Source organism: Stegodyphus dumicola, chromosome 9 (assembly GCF_044657685.1).
Source record: "Stegodyphus dumicola isolate Sdum_Otavi_A_Nest chromosome 9, ASM4465768v1".
Classification (NCBI taxonomy): domain Eukaryota; kingdom Metazoa; phylum Arthropoda; class Arachnida; order Araneae; family Eresidae; genus Stegodyphus; species Stegodyphus dumicola.
The window spans coordinates 95,242,954-95,266,241 of record NC_140776.1 but is presented as its reverse complement, the minus strand read 5'-3'; the positions used below and the strand labels follow the sequence as shown (position 1 = coordinate 95,266,241).

At 33.2% G+C, this 23,288-nt stretch overlaps 1 protein-coding gene across 2 annotated transcripts in view; it reads left to right on the top strand.

Annotated features, from left to right (window-relative positions):
* Positions 1-23,288, top strand: part of LOC118199540 (uncharacterized) — a 148,494-nt gene that overhangs the window by 34,056 nt on the left and 91,150 nt on the right. The window contains exons 2-5 of one of the 2 annotated variants that reach the window (XM_085823781.1): positions 5,070-5,235; positions 8,003-8,174; positions 10,221-10,311; positions 18,156-18,220. In XM_085823781.1, the coding sequence (XP_085679907.1) occupies positions 5,070-5,235; positions 8,003-8,174; positions 10,221-10,311; positions 18,156-18,220 (494 nt within the window). Of the gene's footprint in view, positions 1-5,069; positions 5,236-8,002; positions 8,187-10,220; positions 10,312-18,155; positions 18,221-23,288 lie in introns of both variants that reach the window. The other variant, XM_085823780.1, reaches the window with a different exon arrangement.

Sequence of the window (23,288 nt, the reverse complement as noted above, 5' to 3'; positions counted from 1 at the left end):
GCATTATCAAAATTATAGTTGTTACTTTTATTGTTACATTTAAAAATTTTCTTATTTTATACAAACTGGAAGACCCCACAGCTTTCTCATAGTTTACACATATCCAACTATTTGAGCATAACTGCTTAAAACTAGCTCTTGTGAATCATGAGTAGTTAAGGGTTGCTTTGATAGTTGCTTATAGAGGCCGCCGTTCCTTGTTTAAAGGCAACTGGCCTTTTGAATTGCACCATACATTCCATTTATTAAAAAAAAAAAAAAAAAAAAAAAAAAAAACCCTCATTATATGAAAAAATTAAATAAAATGGGAACCTTTAAAGTTTATATTGCATGAGGAGGGTAAACGGAACAATTATGCAGATGTAAAACAGAAAAGGGTAAATAGTTAGGAATGACTGCAGAGGTTCTGTTTATATTTAACATACAATTATTGATAATTATAACATTCATTTACCATAATTCCAAACAAATTTTAATACATTTTACTCTTAATTAAATTCTCTCATAAATTTTATTATGATTATTCAGTTTCTTAAATCTTTGGTATTTCTATATTAATTTTAGCAATATTTAATATTCTCCCATTTAACAATTATTTCATTCATATTTCATATACAAATCATTCTGAAAATAATTTGAAAAATTCTTAAAATTCAAATTTTTAAACAATAATCTTATTTACAAAATAATTCCAAAATTCTTATTCTGTCAGCAAAATAATTCCAAAGTTTTGAACATTAATTCAAAATTTTTGACAAAGCGTATACTTACTAATAACAATACATTTAATAATCTTCCCTGAATAAAATCTTAGAATACTGAAACTATTTGAATTATCCTTTATATTTTATTATAATTACAGTGCAATTTCCTAATGAGCACATATGTAATCCCATGTATGTATAAATATTTTTTGTACCTTTCATTTCCTTATGTAAAAGAAGATACTGAAATACTTGGAATTCCTAAAAGCTACAAAAAGATGAAAAAGATGTTAGAAAAGATGCTTAAGAAGGAAATTGATATAAATTAGCCAAAATGTCCAGGCTTCAATTTAAAAAGACATAAATATTTTGTTGTGTGTTGTTGCTACAAAATATAAATGTTTTGTAGCTTTTAATGTGTAATTATCCTAATATCATTTAAGAATCAATATTTAAAATTGCATGTATTATAAAATGTAAACTGTTATTAGATTGTGATTTTAATAGTGTTTTTTTTAACAAATATTTTCAATTAAATTTGAATAGTGGCCATGTAAATCTATAAATTAAAGCAAGTTATTGCTTTTCATTAATCTTCACCATGATCGCAAGATACAGCACAAAAATGTAAAACTTATTCTTTGCGTCTAGTGAGACCTAAAATAATACAAAACAATTTATCACCCCTGGTGCATTGGTGCATTAGTGGCTTATTTGAACCTTGAAGTATATTAATTGGGTTACAACCCCAGGAACTCTACACGAAGCTACGGCATTAACTGCTTCAGATTTTCATTTTTTTCATTCATTCAAGGGAATTTATTTGGACTTTACTAATTTTGTTATACAATTAATTGGTTGCTGAAGAGAATGGTGGTGTAATATGTAAATATTGCATAGCAAGTTTTCTTAGTTTGGCAAAACCTTAATTCGAAAGTTATTGAAAAGAACAACTCCTGTTATAATATTAATAGTAATGCTTTGGTGATATAAAAAAGTAAGTTTTTTTCCCTTAACAAAGTCATATGTACTTGGTAAATTTTTGCATTTTTAAGTGGTGCGATAATTAATTTACCCTCAGCGCAACCAATACGCACTATGCGGCTAGACTGGAATTTTTCTTAAAGCACTCCTGGAAAAGTCTGGGAATTTTATTTTCCTGTTTGAGTAGCAACCCTGTTAAAGCCATTTTTACATAGGGAATTCAGCTAGTAATAATCTTTTTATTATTTATACATTTTAGCAATTCTTTTTATAAAGTTACAAATCATGTCATCCGACTAAACAGATGTTAGCTTCATTTTATTCCTTTGTTTTCTGTGCCCTTTATGTGTGCTCTTACGAATTGGTTGTTGATCAAGAACTAAATTATTTAAAAGCAATTGCTATTGACAGGGGCTTTTCACCCATCATTATTAACCAAGTACTTAAAAAATTCTCATCTCAACACATTAAAAGGCGCATTCTTGTTTTAGGAGATTATAAGAATTCTGCTCTCATTCCTTTCTTTCCATTGATTAGCAATAAAATTGCACATATTTTACGAAAATTTAACTTTAAGGTCATTTTTCTCCTATTGACAAAATTCCCAGTTTTATGCTTAAAAACCCCACATTTTGAATATGAATTTCTGAGGTATTTACAGGATTTGTTGCCAGTGTCATTTGATTTACATTGGTCAAACTAAGAGGATCTTAAAATTTCGTGTTAAAGAACATTATGCATATGTTAGGAAAAAGGAAATAGAAGTTTTCTGTTATCCAACACTGTTAGTCCAAAAATCACTTTTTTCATTTTTTACAGCTAAAATTATTAAAAACATCTTCCACTGGTGAATTAGATTGTTCAGAGGCATGTCACATTCAAAAAAATCTTTCTGTTCTGGTTAACGACCCTAATTTAACCATCTTTACCTTCAGCCTTAAAGGAAATTGTGTTTTAGTGTGCTTGTTTCATCAATAGATGGTGCCAGTAGCTTAACTTCTGTCCAGCCATTCTTATCTTATCCTGTTCATTTGCACTTAGGCAGCTGAAGAGGTTGATTCTGTAGTTAAACCATAGAAAATTGTCGTACAAATATTATGCTGATTCTTGTTGTTTGACTTCTCCAATAATCATTATTTGGCATGTTATTTTAACCTAAGTGCAAAATGCAATTAAGTGACCTTCTGTAGAAATTTTAACTGGTATATATATATATATATATATATATATATATATATAAATTACAAAATTTTATGCTCTTTATTTGCAGTATGATTCTTTACTTGTAACATTATGGAAATTTGGGCATCTGCACTTTTAATTAAGTCATGTGAAGTGTCCAATTGTGAAGGTTTCATTGTTAAACACTACACTTTTTAACTGTCTATCTATATGTTGTTTTTCCGTGGATAATCTTTTCAGATATAGGTTGTATCAAAAGAAATTATGCAGTCAAGACCATAATTATTCATTGGATTACCATAACCGTAATTATTCATAGATTGTTTCCCTTTAAGGCCTTCATTTTTGATGTATTATGTGATAATTTATCTGTCCAATAAATATATTGTCATTTTATAACTTTTTATTTTCATATTTTTTGAGGTATTTATTTGTGCAAATCTATTTCATTGTTGCTTGAGAACTAACTTTTATATTGTAAAATTTCTATGCAAATTGTTAATCAAGTTTTATTTAAAGGAATGTATTTTTAGTTATTTGATCAAGCAGGTAAATAACCATAATTATGTTCTGTTTAATCACAACATGTTGCATCAACAGAATACTTTAAAATAAGTTTTAAAAAGTTGTATTTTCAAAGCATTAATTGCTACGTGCAGTACCGTAATTTATTTTCTTAAGATTTTCAAAAGCTATTTGATATATGGGGCTCTTTATAAGTCTGTTATAATATACACTGAAGTGACAAAAGTCATGGGATACCTCCTAATATTTTGTCGGTCCTCCTTTTGCCCGGCGAAGTGCAGCAACTCGACGTGGCATGGACTCAACAAGTCGTTGGAAGTCTCCTGCAGGAATATTGAGCCATGCTGCCTCTATAGACGTCCATAATTGTGAAAGTGTTGACGGTGCAGGATTTTGAGCACGAACTGACCTCTCGAAGATGTCCCATAAATGTTCGATGGGATTCATGTAGGGCGATCTAGGTGGCCAGATCATTCGCTGGAATTGTCCAGAATATTCTAACCAATCGTGAACAATTGTGGCCTGGTGACATGATGCATTGTCATCCATAAAAATCCCATTGTTGTTTGAGTACGTGAAGTCCATGAATGGCTGTAAGTGATCTCCAAGTAGCTGAAGGTATCCATTTCCAGTCAATGATTGGTTCAGTTGCACCAGAGGACCGACTCCATGACATGTAAAAACAGCCCAGACCATTATGGAACCTCCACCAGTGCCTTGTTGACAACTTGGGTCCATGGCATCATGGGGTCTGCGCCACACTCGAACCCTGCCATCAGCTCTTACCAAATGAAATCGTGACTCATCTGACCAAGCCACGGTTTTCCATTCGTTTAGGGACCAACCGATGTGCTCACGAGCCCACGAGAGTCGCTGCAGGCGATGTCATGCTGTCAGTAAAAGCACTCGAGTCGGTCTTCTGCTGGCATGGCCCAAGGAAGACAAATTTCGCCGCACTGTCCTATCGGACACGTCCCTCATACGTCCCACATTGATTTCTGCGGTTATTTGATGCAGTGTTGCTTGTCTGTGAACATTGACAACTCTACACAGACGTCGCTGGTCTCGGTCATTAAATGCAGGTGGTCGGCCACTGCGCTGTCCATGTTGGGATGTTATGCCTGAAATTAGATACTTTCGGCACACTCTTGACACTGTGGATCTCGGAATGTTGAATTCCCTAATGATATCCGAAATAGAATGACCCACGTGTCTAGCTCCAACTACCATTCCGCGTTCAAAGTTGTTAATTCTCGTCGTGTGGCCATAATCACGTCAAAGCCCCTTCACATGAATATCTTGAACACAAATGAAAGCCCTGCCAAAGCACTTCGCATTTATACATTTTCTACGCGATACTACTGCCATCTGTATATTTGTATATTGCTATCCCATGACTTTTGTCACTTCGGTGTATTTTAATACTATTTATACTATATTTTAATTTTTTTTGGAGGGGGGCCTAAGCTATAGCTTCGGTAGCTTATACATAAATCTGGCCCTGACTATATGTAAGAGAGCAAAACAAGGTTTCAAATTTAATGAAAAAATTTATATGAATTCGCCAACAAAGATGTTTGTCACGTAAAAATATTTTTGTGTAATCTGATGTACAGTATTTCTAATAAAGGCAGAAGCATCTATTAAAACTGTAATTTTAAATTTTATTTGTAGTGAACAGTCAGTAGCCTCAGCAAGAGCATCTGTTCTTGAATATGATGTTGCTTCAAAAAAGTGGGTTCCGAGTGGATCCTCTAGTGGCCTTTCAAAGGTGCACATCTATCATCATGTTGAACAGAATACATTTCGTGTGGTTGGATGGAAAGTTCAGGACTCTGAAGTTAGTATCTTATTTATATTTTCTTACCCAACATAAACTTGTAAACTTATTTAAAGATTCTTCAACTGCAAAGAAATCTTAGTTGTTTACTGATATACAGGATTATCCAAATTAAACTTCCCCAACTCAGAGGCCTGTGCAAAGCGTTGCATGGGTCATAATGTGATGAAATTTTAAAAACAGACAGTTCAGATCATGCGCTCGAGATTTATTACACAAAAAATTTTAGTGCAAGAAGTTGCTGATAGGTGGCGCTGTAACACTAGCAATGTGCATATTGCAGCAACGTGATTTTCAGAAATAAAGCTTCTGCGCAACATATCCAAAAGACAAGCCCTACAAAAGTGGAAGACAGGCTGTCGTTTCCAGCTCGCTGATACACAATGGCGACTTTAAAAGACAAAGCTCTGTTAGTGGAACTTTTCTACCAGAATGACGAGAACTCCTGTGCTGCGATAAGAGCATTCCGTCGGCTGAAGATCTTACGCCGAGGACCAATGACACCACGTGCTCTATGAGACATGATGAAGAAGTTCGAAAGAACGGGACAGCTGGAAATTTTACCAGGTAGAGGACGACAGGTTGTGGAATCTGCACGCGTAGAAGACGTTGCTTTGGCCATCGTAGACACCACTAGCCAATCGCCACATGGTGTTGTCAGTGTGCCAACTGTTTCTCGTGCTGTTGATATGCCCTATACGAACGTCTGGTGTGTGATGCGTCGAATCCTCGATTATTTTCCTTATAAAATCCATAGTTGTCATCGGCTGTCCAACAGAGATCCTGTAGTTTGGGAAACATTTCCTTGCCAGAATGGAAGTCGATGCTGCTTGGCCGTGGAATGAAGAGGTGACTCCAACAGGGTTCAAAACCTGCTCTGTCACAGGAAAACGGTATCAGGGCATGTTGTCAACGTTTGTGATCCCTGAACTGCAACAACGTGGCCGCCTCCAGGAGGTGTAGTTTATGCAGGATGGTGCACCTCTCCATATTCTTCATGGCGTTCAACAGGTGTTGCAGGCTACTTTTACCGATGCGCGTGTGATCAGCCACTGTTTCCCTACAGCTTGGCCTCCCCGCTCGCCTGATCTCACGCCATGCGACTTATGGCCATGCGGTTATGGGGATTCTTAAAGGATCGGGTCTACCAAGAACACCCAGCAACCTTGGCGATCTGAAAGACGCAATTATTCGACATGTTCGTGGAATTAATGGGGACTTACTGTGTTCCGCTGTGTAACACACTGCTTTGCGAATGGAAAGAGTTGTGGAGAACCATGGTGCACATATAGAACATGTGTAGAATGTCTTATTGATCTGCAGCGCCACCTATCAGCAACTTCTTGTACTAGTTTTTTTTTGTTTAATAAATCTCGAGTGCATGATCTGAAGTGTCTGTTTTTAAAATTTCATCACATTATGACCCATACAACACTCTGCACAGGCCTCTGAGTTGGGGAAGTTTAATTTGGATAACCCTGTACTTTAGATTTGCTTTTTCTTCTTGTGCTCATTTCCAGTGCAAAGTTATGATAGTTTTCTGATTTTAAATGCAGTTCTTAATTTCATTATATTCCATGAACAGAAAAGGAGAAGAAATTTCATTTTTAGAAAATCAGATAAATAAATGAAATGCTAAAATATATATCTAAAAGTATTTTAAAAGAGCTAAAATCATTAAATTACAATGATATTAACTGTATTTCCTCACATTTTGTTACCCTTGTTTTCATTGATTTTTTCATTCAGAAATCAGAGAAAATCTTGTGAATAATTCATTTCTGAAGGATGTAGTTACAGTAAGAACAGGGGGAAAAAATGTTATTATGTGTAAACTACAGGAACTATCACAATATTTTTTCTTTAAATAAGTTTGCAATGTACTGAGTGAAATCCTAGACTGAATGTCAGCACATGTTTGCATTGCTGTGATTGCTCGATTTTAGTATTAAGTTGGCATAAAGTTCAACAGTTATAAAGAAAAGACTCAGTGTGACCTTCACAGGTAGTTTGCGAGGCTTTGTCTCTATTAGTAAGACCCCCACCTCCTCCAAAAAATAAATTCAATACATGGACACATCACTTTAAATTTCATGGGAGCTTGTTCTCTGAATGCATTGAGGAGGAGGAAAATATATCTTAAGTTTTCAGAACCTGCCTCTAGAAAGCTGGGGAGGGATTACATGAGGAAATATAATAATTCTATTTTTGTCATATCTTAAAGGCAAATTGATATGCAAAAGCTTTTCTTCCCTACTGAGGATTTTCTCAGTGTAAAAGAATTAGAGAATTGCAAAATGAAATTTAGAGTAGATAAATTAAGAAATTTAGAATATGTAATTAACTATTTTGCATGAGTATCACATTATAACTTGTTCAATAACCTAATTCAGGCATTATAAAGTGAATTAAAGTTAGTTTGGGGTTCTTTATGAAATGATGTCATTGTGCAGTACAAAAACCTCCAGGAAACTTCTGGTTTTCCTGATTTCAAGGTTGGCAGCTAGGCTTTGGAAATGAGATATTCATTCCATATGTAGGCAAATCACCGCTGTGCATAAAAACTCTGTCCATAAAGTAAATGAGAAAAACTGGTAAGCAGTTAACTCACTTTGTGATAATTGAAGTTTAAAATAATGCTGAATAATGAAAATCTGCTGTGTGTGGAGTATCTGCTTGGTTTATTCTTAATGATTTCTGAGAAAGCATTAAGAGTGTTTCAAATCATTGCATAGTTTATCATCTGTAATATTTTTTTATTCCTTAGGTCGTAATCAACTGTTCCATCTTAAAAGGTTTGAAGTATTTCCAGGCTACTCCTACATTCCACCAATGGCGTGACAACAGTCAAATTCATGGCTTAAATTTTGCAAGTCGAAGTGATGCTGAAACTTTTGCTCTTGCTATGGAGAGGGTTTTGGAAATTTTGGGGCACAGTAGTATGTATTTGAGTAAGAATATTTTGTAATTTTCTGAAAATTTAGTATTTAAAAATTATGTCTGAATTTTTTTATACTAATATTTACAATTTATGCTTTATTAACCTCTAGATAAATTTAAAATTCTGTGGGAAAATAGTTTCATTGTTAACAGTATTTTCAAGCATGCCTTTCAAAACCATCCCTTCCATGTAATTATTATGTGCAATAACAAGGAATGAATAAACATATTTAACTCCTGTCATTCAAGTTGATGTTTTTATATTAAATATTGGTATTTATTAAAATACTATTCTTAAATTAAATATTAAAGAATATTCTTGAGTAGTTTAAAAACATGCATAATATATTCTTAAGCAATTTAAATCTTGTAAAAGGAGGACTATTTCTTCATTTTAAGGAATGAAGCTGTTTGTATGTTAAGCTTTTGGGCAAATAATACTGATAGTTTTGTCATAATTCTGTAATAAATGGATTAATATACCTTTCTTTACAATGATGAATCATATGGTGCAATACACTCAAAGCACATTTTTTTAGAACACTGAAGATGTGCAGACTTCTTGCTTTCCATACTGTTTTTATTTTCTTACTGGGTAGGCATGTACTTCAAGTTCTTCCTTTTACTAGTTTTTCATCATGATTTGAAAAACTTTTTTTTTTTTTTTTTCATTTTCATTCTGGCCTAGGATAAAAATGAGAACATTGCCCTAAGTTTAAGATAAGGCTTTTTTTCAGGTGATTTTCTAATAAAAGTATAAAATTTTTTCTTTTCATTTTTGGCGTTTTAGGATAAGATGAGAACAACAGAAATGAAATTGCAGCACACGTGTATAATACCCTGAAAATAATTGCTATAGGGCAACATTGTGTAACATTGAAGTAACACACTTAAATATCTCCCACACTGCACTGTCAGTAGCAAATAAACAATCAATGTATTCAGAGTTTTATTTAAAATGGCAGAACAAAATAAAAGTCTAAGAAATGCCTTAATTTCTAATTTGTTAATATCCATTAATTCATGCCTATTTTGATCATGATGCTTTTCTGCATTCATTGATTTTATAGTCCATTTCATGATTAATGGGATCACACTTTATTCAAAAGTAAATTCCAAGTGTCTTTGGGTTCTGCTTTAGAGCCTATTTTTTACAGGATGATTCAGACCAGGAAGCTAGATTATAATATTGTATTTTGGTGTCCATACAGCATGATTTAGTTCTTCATTACACCACTTGAAATTATATTTTCAGAAAAATTGCCATCTTGTATATAGTCATCTCAAAATGTTCCATATTCATCTGCAGAAAGCCCAGATTCTGTTTTTTTATTCCCTATCAATAATACATGACTTCAGAATATTCTAAATAATAATTTTTTTAAAAAAAATTCACTAAATCTTCAATTTTTTTTCTGAGTTAGGTTTATAGGATATTTTCATGTAGAATTTGAATCCGTAATTAAAATGAGCATCAGATATAGAGCATCTATTGCACACAAAAGCTGGTATGCATCTACTGTGAGTGGTCTTCAAGACCCTTAACAGAGAAAAACATAGTAAATATAAAACTAAGTCTGTTAAAAAGGGTAATTGAATATATTGAACTGAACTTGACTGACTTGTTTTGGGAGGTATCAGTAAAGTAGTGATCATTTTCCATTTTTAGGGTGGGAATGAGGTTGATTGCACACAATAGATAAAAGTTAAAATGCTATTGATGGTACTGTCATATGTGACAAAAATTTTACTGAACATTGGTGATAATTTATATTATTTTTATGTATTATGAAATTGAATGCTCTCTTATTTTGGAGAATAAGAATACTAAAAAAATTTCTGTGTAAGTTTATTAATTGTAAGGTGCTTGTATTATTTATTTTAAAACAAATATTTAAATCATCTTCATTTTATAAGATCCTCTATAGATTTCTGTTTAATTAGTCATGTTACAATTTAGCTTATAAATATATATCTAATGTGATATTGTTATGTTGAAATTACTTTTTGCATAGTATTGAAATATGACTCTGCATATATTTCAGGTAGTCGTCGATCTTCTAATGCTCAACCATTGTACCAGACAATTGGTCATAGTGGAGTTAGTCTAGACGATTATGCTGAATATAGAGGATGGTAATATTTCTCACAGTATGCACGTTGTGGAACTTCAGTTACCCAGCCTGATTGGAATCATATCCCTACAAATTAATCTCCCCCCTCCCAACACGCCAAATATATATTTACTGTAGTTACTGTGATATGTATAACATGTTTACTTTCACATTTTACTGTTATAGCAAAATTACAAATATATTATTTCAAAAATGTTTTCAATAAGTTACATTTTATTGTTAGTTAATAGTCATACATGTTAATCTAAATTTAGCAGCTTAAAAGTAACATGCTAAATGGTTTTTAACTTTTTGTGTAATTCAAGTGAACAGAAAATAAAATGGATAAATTAATTAAAAGTATACTTAGTTTTAAGTAGTCTGCTAAGAACAAATGATTAAGATAATTGGAGTCCAGCTAACTGGAATCCTACTGTATGTTTTTTTAATCTGTAAATAATCTTGTGGAAAAATCCTCCAAATGATTTATGTATCGCCGTTAGAGGGCGCTTCGCTTCTGAGAAAGAATGTTAGTTTTTTAGTTTGCGACGTAGTTGGTAGTGAACCATCAATGCAATCCAGGTTGCTTTGTAAATAAAATGATTATTTTTGTAGATTGTTGAAGTATTTGACTTCATTTAGAATTAGATCAACCTTTCGCTAAAACTCTTATTGACCATGATCTCTGAAATCAAGTAAATGGATTTTTGTTTTATTTTGACTGCTGTTTAGAAAAGTATTTCTTGAAAATTTTTATAGATTTCAAAATTGTTGGAAAAGGTTTCTTTCAATGGAAATCTCTTAAAAATTGTCATACAAGTAGTTGAAAAAGATGTGATCGAATTAATAAGAAAATTAATATATTTTGCCCTCTAAAAATTTAGGAATTACTGTATTTGACGGCATATAAGACGCACCCTTATTTAGAAGGCCACACACAAGGAAAAAAAGTTTCAATAGTCCGCAATAACTTAAAATGTGGTTTCTTTTTTTCCTCACATTTCGTAAAAGCCAAATAAACAATCATTGAATGCAATTACCAAAATATTTTTATTAAGGAAAATTAACAAACGGCAAGCTATTTTGAACGTGATATTCAATAATGAATAAATGAATGAACTGCAAACAATCAAACATAATACAAAATAAAGCAGAAACAACAAAAAACACAGATTCAAGGAAAACATTGCCTATCATGAAATTAGACTTTAATCACTTTCAAAACCATAAAAATCCTTTCTTTAAATGTAAATTTCTTTTTTTTTTCACTTTTCCTTAAATGGCCGAAAATGAGAATATCGTCATCACTACTGTTTCCGTCATCGCTAGTATCACCTTCTTCGAATAATGTGTCGTCTTCTGTTCCATCAAGAGCATTACTGATTCCGCACTTCTTAAAGGACTTAACAATTACTTCAGCCTTTACGTCGTCCCAAGATCTTTTTACCCACTCACACACTTATGAAATAGAGGGCCGCTTCATTCTACCTGAGGGTGTGAGGGCGTTGATATGGCTCTCCTATCCACTTGTTCCACCGTTCTCGCACTTTTTCCTTAAGGCCAGTTTACATCTGTCAAAGCAGCTCGTAGCGAGCCACTCGTCCGGGTGTTTCGAACCGAGTGAATGGATCTGTACGCTGATAGATTGTTTACACCAATCAGAGTGGACTGACAACTCGCCTCCGTTTGTTACGAAATGGATACCGAAGTCACAGCTGCAGGAAAGAATATGCATTGAACATACATAGATGTTCTTAGGCTGCAGTGCTTGAAGTCTGCGAAGCAGTTTCAAACGATTAATTTCTGCTCTTGGGAGAAAAAAAAAAGGGGGGGGTACGTGATTAGGTAGCTTGCCGCGATGAATTAGGAGTATCAAATGAACTATTAAATGAATTTCGGACGAGAATGTCCAAAATTACAAAAACGTTATTGCATATCAGATACAAGAATTTAAAAGAAACTCAGTTTGAGAGAAGTTATTTAGTCAACTGTGGTTACTGAAATTCAAATTAACAGTTTTTCTACTATATACAACTATTTAATTACACCTAATTAATCATTTACAAAATAATGTAAAAGAAATAATGTGTTTTATTATTTATTAATAGAAAGAATATATTTATTCATCCAGAATCCACAGAATCAGTAGCTCTCTGTGCATGAATTAATTATGCAGAGTTCTGACTGGAACTGTGTTATTTCTAGAGAAGAATGCAAAATTAACACATGGAATATTTATTCAAAGCTACCATTAACACGACAGAAGTAAACTGTATAATATCTACCTAATTATTCAGAAAATCTTAAATAAATAAGAAGTAGCAAAAAACTTGGGAGCATTACATATATTACCACAAGTAAAATAATACATATATTATGACATAGTTCCAACAGGAAGATATTTATCGCAATTTGTTACTTTTGGATCCTCTGAAATTGTGTTTCTGGACAACACACAAAGTGATATCAACAAAATTAATGATGGTTAAATATAGTGATTATACTTTACTTTTAAAATGCTAAAACGGATAGTTTAAAAAGATTAGAATTCATCTAGCATAATTTGTATAAACCTTAATACACCTTCAGTACTTGCACTCACACATCTCAGCTGAACATGTTTCACATCCAAGCTAAATTGTAACGAATTATAGCCCAGAATGTTTTTATACAAAGCAAGAAATTTAAATATCCCCAATAAAACAGATCTACATATCTTTTTCATAATTCCAGTTTTATTTTTATAATATCATATATTTATTGCATCCTCATGTAGGGATGCTTGTAGAAAAATGAATATAATCTCACATAATTATAGAAGTAAAACACTTCATAAGATGCGTATGCATTAAAAAATGCCACGAAACTGGCTATCGCTTATTAATCTTGGCATTATAGAACTCACTGTCACGACGTTCCTGTGAACGCTGCTCGGAGTAGCTGCCCGGAGAGATTTTTCAACAGGTTCAAAGAGAAATGGAAGCGCTGACTCATCTCCCCTACGTTTGTACTCCGTCGAAGTGAGCGTTTACATTGTCAAAGTAATCGTAAGGAGCGACTCGCTCCGAGCCGCTCTGACAGGTGTAAACTGACCTTTAAATGGCTTATTCACCAATACATCGAAAAGCTGCAATTGGGTAGTCAGTCCACCAGGAATGACAGCTATCTGGGTTTTTAATTCTCTCCCTTTATTCATTACGGTTTCAGTTCTATGGGTGCTAAACTGATCCAAAACCAAAAGAGGGTTTTTTTAAGAGTCCACCAGGTGGCCTCGCCCATACGTTCTGTAACCACAGTTTCGTTCCAGCTTCGTCCATCCAGCCTTTCGGATGAACATGAACAATTACACCCGTTGGAAGTTTTTCTTTTGAATATGAAAAACGGCGGTAGTGCACTTTGGCGTAGTTTAACACTCCTAGTTTATACTGAATTGTATAGCTTAATCTCTTGTTTCCTGTAGTCATATTTTTCAGGGTATTTTTTTTAAACAAATAGTTTTAAGAACCGATACTGACACGTTTATACAGAATAGCACCGATAACGACACATGTGTCGGCTGAGTCAAAGAATGTCTATGTAAAGAAGGGAAGGCTCCATAGATGTAATGTGACTGTCGAACCTGTTCAAACTTCGACATCAGCTTCGAGCTTTGGCACTTTTTGGCGAGATATTTCACGCATGCACAAAGTAATTATGCCAGATGTAGAAAAAGTTATGTGTGTCTAGACCTTTATCCGGGCTAAAAATAGCATTCAGTATTGAAAGTTAACCTGTGTCCTTCACGTATAAGACACAAGTAACTTTTTTGAGACCAAATTTAGGAAAAAAAGTGCATCTTATATGCCGTCAAATATGGTATTATTTTTTTATATATATACGATCCTTTGCTTCAAAAATGGCACAGCTGTAGAAAATGTGAGTATTTATTACTATGTATATTGTATTTATATTGTACGTCTTTGACAGAAGTTAAGTAGCAACATTGATAGACTGTATGACAAGAAAGAGATGAATGTATATTTATAAAAGTAATTGTGGAAATCAATTTCATTACAAAATGGTTCATATGTTAAATACTGTTTTGATAGCCAATTTTATCAATAAGACTATCAGGTACCTCAGTTGCACAAACAGACTGTCCTCATTCTAGCTCTTTAAATTCTTTATGAAAAGGATAAATATGCCTATTTGAAGATCTTGAGATATCTTTTATCTAAATAGTTTCCATAAATGATTGAAAGGATTCAATTTTAATGGTCAAGCAAGTCTTTTTCATTTATTCTATGTGCAGATCTGTCAAAAACCAAGTGACTCGAATATTTGGTGAGGTTGGATGTTGTCTTCCAGCAGAAGAGAAGAATCATTTACAACCAATGGACAGTCTTGTTTGTTGGTAGAGAATTCTACTTTAGAAACTGTGTTTGAGCTTTCAGAGTTCCATTAGTAAGGATTTAAAAATGGGTATGGCTGTTGAATGGGGATTTTCATCAAAATCATTTTATCGTCGAGTAATTTTTGCTTTCAGAAATGCTATATTATACTATATAAATAATTATGATGTGTGTGATGTATTTTGGTTTGCTAGATTTCAAGTATGTAAAAGTATACCAAAGTGATTCTGCAGTCAAAGTTTTTATTATTTGTTAATACCTTTATACCATAACCTTTCTTTACCCTCTCTACTATATCAACATAGTTAATTTTATACAAAGGCAAATGATGTCATATAACAAGCTGCTTATTCGGTATATCAATATTGTAAGAGTTCTACCTGCACAGAAATGCTGCAGAATCCAGTTGAAAGATTTTTTTCAGTAAACCCTGTGCCGTCAGTGCCAAGGTTAGTTTAAGAAATCAAGAAGTAGAAATTTCAGTCTCAAATATGAACCTAAAAATGGACAACCAATAAAAGGTGGAAAATGATAACTGAAGATGGAGTTAAATCCATAAATCACCAATGGAGACATAACTGAGAGAAACTTTCCTATGCACAGTGAGCAGCAATGGGAAATATTTCTCATTCAGATATTTTGATTTTGCATGAACTTTCATTTGAGTGCTGTCATCCACAAGTATTGGTTTGCAATTCTCTTTTCACCTAAAAAGAGTGGGGGAGGAACCTTAAACACAACTGGGACATTAAGAAACCTGATTTTAATAATTAGGCATGAATTAAAGATGCATGAATTGAAGAGTCTCCATCTTTCCAAAATGAAATTTCTTCAGGGCCTTCTATAATTGTTACTGGAGGTGAAAAAGAATCTTTATGCTCGCATTATTTGAAAAAGAAGAGTAGTGAATGCAGAAGAGAAGCTAAATCTCACAGAAGGTACACACACAGAAGGTCACAGTTATTCAGCTGCAATACTCATGACAGTTATACATGGACTGGATCAAAATGTTGCAAAAGGGTCACCAAGTTTGTCAACAAAAATTAGTCATCAAAACCATCACCAGCTTGGTGATACCTTGCCAATTTAACGAGATAGTCTTTTACTCAATGCTTAATAGACTTGTCCCTGTATTCTTATTTTTCTGGAAGAGCATTTTCTCTATCAAGCACCTAGTATTACACAGTGTAAATTACCAGGATGCACAAGAACTTATGTAATTACTTTTCTCATAATTCAAAAATAAAAACAGCAAAGCAAATTCATCATTATAAAAGAACCAAGTTATAGATGAAGAAAAATCCCACTTTAATCTGTAATTACAAAGCTAAAAACATGATGATTAGAGTGTTTTCATTTTCAGTCACCAGTCTACTTCTATAGGCTTACAAATACTCACAGAATAAAATTTAGTTTTCTTGATTTTTTGCGATTTCATTTATAACTTCATCAGGAGTGATGGTGATGTTGCTTGAATTCAGCAGTGCAAGGCCATTTAAACGTTCATTAGGCATGATTCTTTTCTTTGGCATTAGCAGCTGGGACATTATTATGATAACCAGAGTATTTTGCCGCATGAAACCTTAGCATTTCCTAGTCTGCATTATTTCTTTCTGAACCTTTTCAATAATTTTTCAGCTTTGTCATATATTTCTTTAAAAATACAATCGGCATTAATTTTAAAATCCTCAAGACTTTTTTTCATTTATTAGAACTGAAATTGTTACCTTTGTTTATAATGATTTAACGTACTATATACATAGGATTATAATCAAGTGAAAAAAAATCAAGGCTGGACCCCTCTCTTATATGCGCCACTGGTGTTACATTATACAATAAATACTACAATTTCACTAAAATTCGCTACATATGTACGAATTTCGCAACAATAAGTTAAGAATGTGCTGTTTGAATAGTTTGTGGCAAAACCAAAAGAATTTCTTCCAAAAGGAGGTTGAAACTTTTCCTTAAAAGATGGACAGAAGTCATAGAAAACAATTGTTACTATACTAATATATAAATGTATGCAATAACTTCCCTCCTCCAGTATGATGGCTAATTGAAAAAGAACAGAGTGTAAAAGGGAGGGGGAATTTTAGATTGGCATAGATTTTGAATAGTAAGCACACTGAATGGACAGAAGTTGCACATTTATACTTAGCTACTAAATCACATGATGGCAAAACATTAACTATTATCTGGACCTTGTCAACCTGCCTGTTAATTGATAAATGTTTAATTTCTTTCTATTCGTTTTATGTAAATTGATGATTTATGAAAAGAGTTCTTTTCTGAAAGGTAGTTTCAGTAACCTTTATTTAATAAATATGCATTATTTTTCATTTTTAAGGAAATTCTATTAATATACTCACAGAAGTGAAGAATTGTTTTCAGAAGTGCCATTTTAAGTACAGTACAAAGTCCATAATCCGGACTCGTCGGGACTTCGGCAATTTCGGATTAGGGTTTTTTCCGGATTATAGATTGATCATCAATTTAAATCTGTTAAGATGGCATGCAGAAATTATACAATTAAAAATATGAAACCATAATTTATGAAATAAAGAGCAATTATGATCTAAAGGGTATCAAAATTTTAAAAAACAATGCTTAATATTTATTTGTTTACTTTATTAAACATTTCTTTCAATGTAAGTTGTTTAAGTTGCTTCGTTTTTTTGTGCTAATATTTTTAATTCTATAAACAGACATAATTTCTTGTTCAGTTACAAAGTTCCACTGTTCAAATCCTGCAATTGCTGTGTCGAGAATACCAACTAACTTGTCAATCGAAATTTTTTTCGTTTTCAATAACCTCTCTGCCACTTTCTTCACTATTGGAAGTGGTATTTTCTGGATCTAGAACGATACTACAGATTTCTGGATCTAAAACCATACTACAGATTTTTAAGTATCCGTTCATTGATTGATGATCGGGGCATTGTCGTCGCAATGAAAAACTTCAGTTATATCATCTTCATTTACTATTGCTTCTTCACATTCTCCATCTTCTTTACAAAATCCAATAACTAGCAATTCCACTTTTTGTTTGATGGACATCAAAACATGCTTTCGCTTTGTAGATCCTTTGGCAGCTCCAGAATTGGAAACTCTTTTTGACATAATCGAAAGTTCAAGCTTAATTTTCAAAAATTGCTCTAACAGTCTGCAAAAAATAATAAGCCAGATCCAATTAGAAGATTAAGGAACAGCGCAATCTGCAACATTAACTGAAATGCCTTAGAATCAGTAAAGATAATTTTAGCCTAGCTTATACCGTTCATTATACATTAAACACGCATGCGTAAAGCATACAAAAAATGTTTGTGGCTCTGAGATCCAGATTACGGACTTTGTACTGTATTAAAATTGATAATAAATGTATACTTTGCAAATATATATTCTCTATGTGTAGCTTTTCTGCTTTTGTGAGATATCAAGTATGTAAAACATTTTATTTTCTTTGTAAAAATAGGATGAATAATGAAAATGGTGAAAAAAGGTCAGGTTCTGAATATGGACATTATAGAAGCAATCATGGTAATGAAATTTTATAAGTAAAAACTTTTTTGAGTGTAAAATGAATCTAATAGATTTTGAGCTTGTTTTCAACTGATGTAAGTTTTTTAACTAAAATATTGAACGAGAACTTTCAGATTTAATACTGTTAATTCACTGAAAAATAGCATGTGCTACAAAATAAGATTCTTAGATGAAGTATAGCTGCAATATTCTTGAAAAATTCTCTCTCTTTCCTAATGTAGCATATTAATTAGCCATCTGCTATATAAAGAAGTACAGTCAAAAGTCGTTAATCCGGACTCGTCGGGACTTCGGCGATTCCGGATTATAGATCATCAGTTTAAATCTGGTAAAATGGCATGCAGAAATTATAAAATTAAAAATATGAAACCGTAATTTACGAAATAAAGAACAATTATGATCTAAAGGGTATCAAAATTTACAAAAAAAAGCTTAATATTTATTTGTTTATTTTTTTAAACATTTCTTTCAATGTAAGTTGTTTAAGTTGCTTCGTTTTTTATGTGATAGTACATTCTCTTTAATTCTATAAACAGACATAATTTCTTGTTCAGTTACAAAGTTCCGCTGTTTAATTTGTCAATCCAAATTTTTTCGTTTTCAATAACCTCTGTCACTTTCTTCGCTATCCGAAGTGAATTATAATGATGAGGCATTTGATTTAAATCATATCAAAGACTGAGTACATCAACATGAAATACTACATTGAGTAAGCAATTATAAGTCAAATAAAATACAAACATCTGCCCTTAAGATAAGGATAGTGCTGACAGATCAACTTCCAATTCATTGCACACCGCTGCTAAAGATAAACAAAGTTTAGATAAACAAACGTTAAAGTTTAGATAAACAAAGCATATGCCTTTATCCATTTTTTGCAGCAATTCCACTTTTTGTTTAATGGACTCCAAAAGATACTTTCGCTTTGTATATTCTTTACATATTAGTAAATATATATCGGAAGTTCTATTTGACATAATCGAAAGTTCAAGCTTACTTTTATAAAATTGCTCTAACAGTCTCCAATAACAGATAGGCAGACATCACAAACAATAATTAGATCTTCACAATGCTTTTATGTAAACTTAATTAATTATGCCAGTTTACTTTTTGTAAAAAGGATATACGTAAACTATTATTTATCTGTGTTCCCTTGTATTTTGAAATAGATGACAAAAATATTGAGACCTCTGTGCTATAGAACAGCATGCATCCATTCTTCCACTAGAGGTGAAAAACTCAGCTGTCCCTGATCTTGTGTATCTACATTGTTTTTTTCTTGGTGTTGGGCATGGAGCCTAGATTGTAGGAAGTTGTCTGAAGTATTTTGCTTCTTCCCCTTCTAGAGGATAGTTCTTTAGTAGTGTATGACGTTGTCTTTGAACAGTTTGCTATTCTATTCACTTCAAACTAACTGAGAGGCATCTTCTTAGCTGTGGCCTCAATCTCTACTTATTCAAAAATTTCTTGATAGGCATTGGTCTCTTTATGTTCTCTACCTTTGCCCCAGAACTTTCCCTTTGGACTTCCTTATGTTTCTGTTTCTCGAAGATTCCAACAGTTCGTTTACATTCTTCTCATTCACGCAGATCCAGCAAACCATATTAATATTCATGTACTGGATTAACCATGTACTTAGGTTAGGAACTAGACCAATCTTGATGGCTTCCATAACATTTAACTTATTCCTTTTGAATTTTGTAACAGTCAAGTCGCATGAAAATTATCAATTTTGAAAAGCATTCTTCTGTGTGGTTTTGTAAAATTTAGCTGTCACCTTTGATCTATATACAGTACAAAGTCCAAAATCCGGACTCATCAGGACTTTCCAAAAATCCAAAGTCCAAAATCCAAAATCCAGACTCATCAGGCGATTCCGGATTTGGGATTTTTCCAGACATTAGATCATCAATTTAAATCTGGTAAAATGGCATGCAGAAATTACACAATTAAAAATATGATTTCGTAATTTATGAAATAAAGAACAATTATGATCTGAAGGGTATCAAAATTTACAAAACCAAAAGCGTAATAATTATTTGTTTACTTTATTAAATATTTCTTTCAATGTAAGTTGATTAAATTGCTTCCACAAAAATTCGAAAAGTTCCTTTTTTCTTATGTCGTATACAGTCGACTTTCTAATGCCGTACTCCTCGCATAATTTTGAGACAAATATGCCTTTATCTATTTTTTGCAGCAACTCCACTTTTTGTTTACTGGACATCGAAACATGGTTTCGCTTTGTAAATCCTTAGGCAGCCTCAGAATAGGAAACTCTTTTCGACATAATCGAAAGTTCAAGCTTAATTTTTATAAAATTGCCGTAATAACAGTTTGCACAAAATAATAAGCTGGATCAAATTAGAAGATTAGGGAGCAGCACAGTCTGCTACATTAACTGTGTTCATGCGATGCGTGCATTGTTATACAGCAATTTCAAATTAACTAGAAGTGGACTGTACTAAATATTTTTGACAACTTTAATCAAATGTATGCCGTCTTTCCAGCGATGACTTACTACTAACAACAACAGCAATTAAAAAAAAAAAAAAGCTGAGTAAGCGTTTACAGGGTTGCTGTAATTAGAACATCTGCGCGATGAAGAGAAAAAATGACGTAATCTTACAGTTAAATAATCCTAATGACTTAACTTACCCCCCGGCATTGAAGGGTTACTTCAATAATTTCGTGCGATAATACTCATAATAACCTACAAAATTGTACTATTAGAACCTTATACCATAAAGCAATACGAATAACATCTCTTAATTCAATATAATAATATTCAATTTTCAATACAAAATTTTATACACAATACAAGTTGTATAATAATAAGCTAACACTTAACTAACTTAGGAAGCTTCTTCTTGGGGTAAAATTGCAATTTTTGTAATTCCACGTTTAATGATGCCCTTTGCTGTGTGTATTTCTACTACTCTAACCTTACCGTCAATTCCAGGAAAAAGTCTTGTAATGCGCCCTAACACCCATCTACAGACAGGAAGCTCATCCTCGTTAACTAGTACTAGCATACCTATTTTAATATTCGTTTGTTCTACCTTCCATTTTGAACACTGTTGTAGTGTGTTTAAATAGTCCCTATGCCAACGATTCCATATCAACTGGACAAATCTGGTAGTTCGTTTCCATCTTGAAAGTCTGTTTTCAGGTATATCAATTAATTTGGGTTCTACTATAGCATTCATGGGTCTTCCAATGAGAAAATGGCCGGGTGTTTAAGGCCTCTAAATCATTCACATTGGAAGATAAGGGCGAGAATTTTAAACAGACTCTATCTGAGTTACTACAGTTAATAACTCCTCGAAAGTCAACCTTGCATTACGTACAATCTGCTTTAAGTGATATTTCACGGATTTTATTCCAGATTCCCATAGTCTACCAAAGTTAGGTGTCCTTGGGGGAATAAACTTCCATACTATTCCTTCTTCACTTAAATAATCTGCTAATTTTTTGTCAGGATTTCTAATTAAATTGTTAATTCTTTGCAATTCGGCATTTGCGCCAACAAAGTTTTTCGCGTTGTCTGAGAAAATGATGGAGCATTTTCCGCACCTAGCAATAAATCTTTTTAAGGTGGCAGTAAATGCGTCAGTGGTGACGTCACTTACTAGATCGAGATGCACTGCCTTTGTTATAAGGCAAATGAAAAGAGCTAAATATACCTTATGAAGAGTTCCTTTCTTCTGTCCCTTGTCCCTAATAAAAAATGGACCGCAAAAATCGGTGCCGACATGATTAAAGGGTGAGCTCGGATTTATGCGCTCTTCAGGTGATGACCCCATAATTTGTTCGATAGTGACTGGTTTATTTTTACTACAAATTATACATTCATGGGTAATCTTTCTAGTTAAATTCCTACCTTGTAATGGCCAAAATCTCTGTCTCATAAAACATGATAATGCTTGTCAACCTACGTGTAAATATTTCTGATGATGATGTTCAGCAATCAGCTTAGTTAGTTTGCATTTAACAGGCAAAATTATTTGATGTTTTTGTGAAAACATTACATTGGCCCCTTGTAATCGGCCTCCTACACTCATTACATTATTTGCATCCAAAAAAGGGTTCAAAGAAAGTAAATGACTTTTATTATTAATGGGTTTACCTTGTGCGAGGGAGTTGTAATCTAAATAAAAACTACATTTTTGAACCTCTCTTACTCAAAAGGATTCTGCCTCATTTAACTCCTTTGAACTTACCCCTCTTGTTCTTCTCTGTGCTCCTTTCTGTTTTGCACACCTAGAGTTCCAAATGAACCTGAAAATATAACTAACAATACGTAATAAAAAAGTAATTGTTAGTGATATCTAGGACATTATCTATAAATTTTGAAGGCAAAGTGCATAAACAAGCAATGTCAGTTCTTTTTCTCAGTTCATTAGAAAATGTCTCTGTTTTTTCTAATTGTTCAAAGTCAATGTTCTTGTTAGGTATGACACCTTCACTCAAGAATGGAGGACCTTTCCACCACAGATCAGCATCATGCAGCTTGTCAAAATTCAGTCATCGGGAAATAAGGTCTGCTGGGTTCTCCTTTGAACGCACATAATTCCACTGGCATGTCTGTGTTAGCTCTTGGATCTGCAACACTCGATTAGCAACAAAAGTTTTTAATACGTGCGGAGGATTCTGAAGCCATGCTAACACTATAGTCGAGTCACACCACAGATATATTTTACCGATGTCCAATTTCAGTAAAGGCACCACCTTTGTAACAAGCTGTGCTAACAGTACAGCTGTGCAGAGTTCCAGTCGAGGTACTGTCAACGGTTTTAGAGGAGCTACTCTGGACTTGCTGCAAAGCAAATGTGAAGATAAATTATTGTCACTTCTGCAGCGTAAATAGATGGCTACTCCATATGCATGTTCTGATGCATCTGAAAATCCATGAATTTGTATCTCAGAAAAACTGTCCTGTAAAACATATCTACCAGCTTGTAAATTGTTGATAGATTGCATTGAATCAATAAAAAGTTGCCACTCCTTTATTATCCTTTTGGGTAGCGGATCATTCCAATCAATAACCAAAGTCTTTGGATGA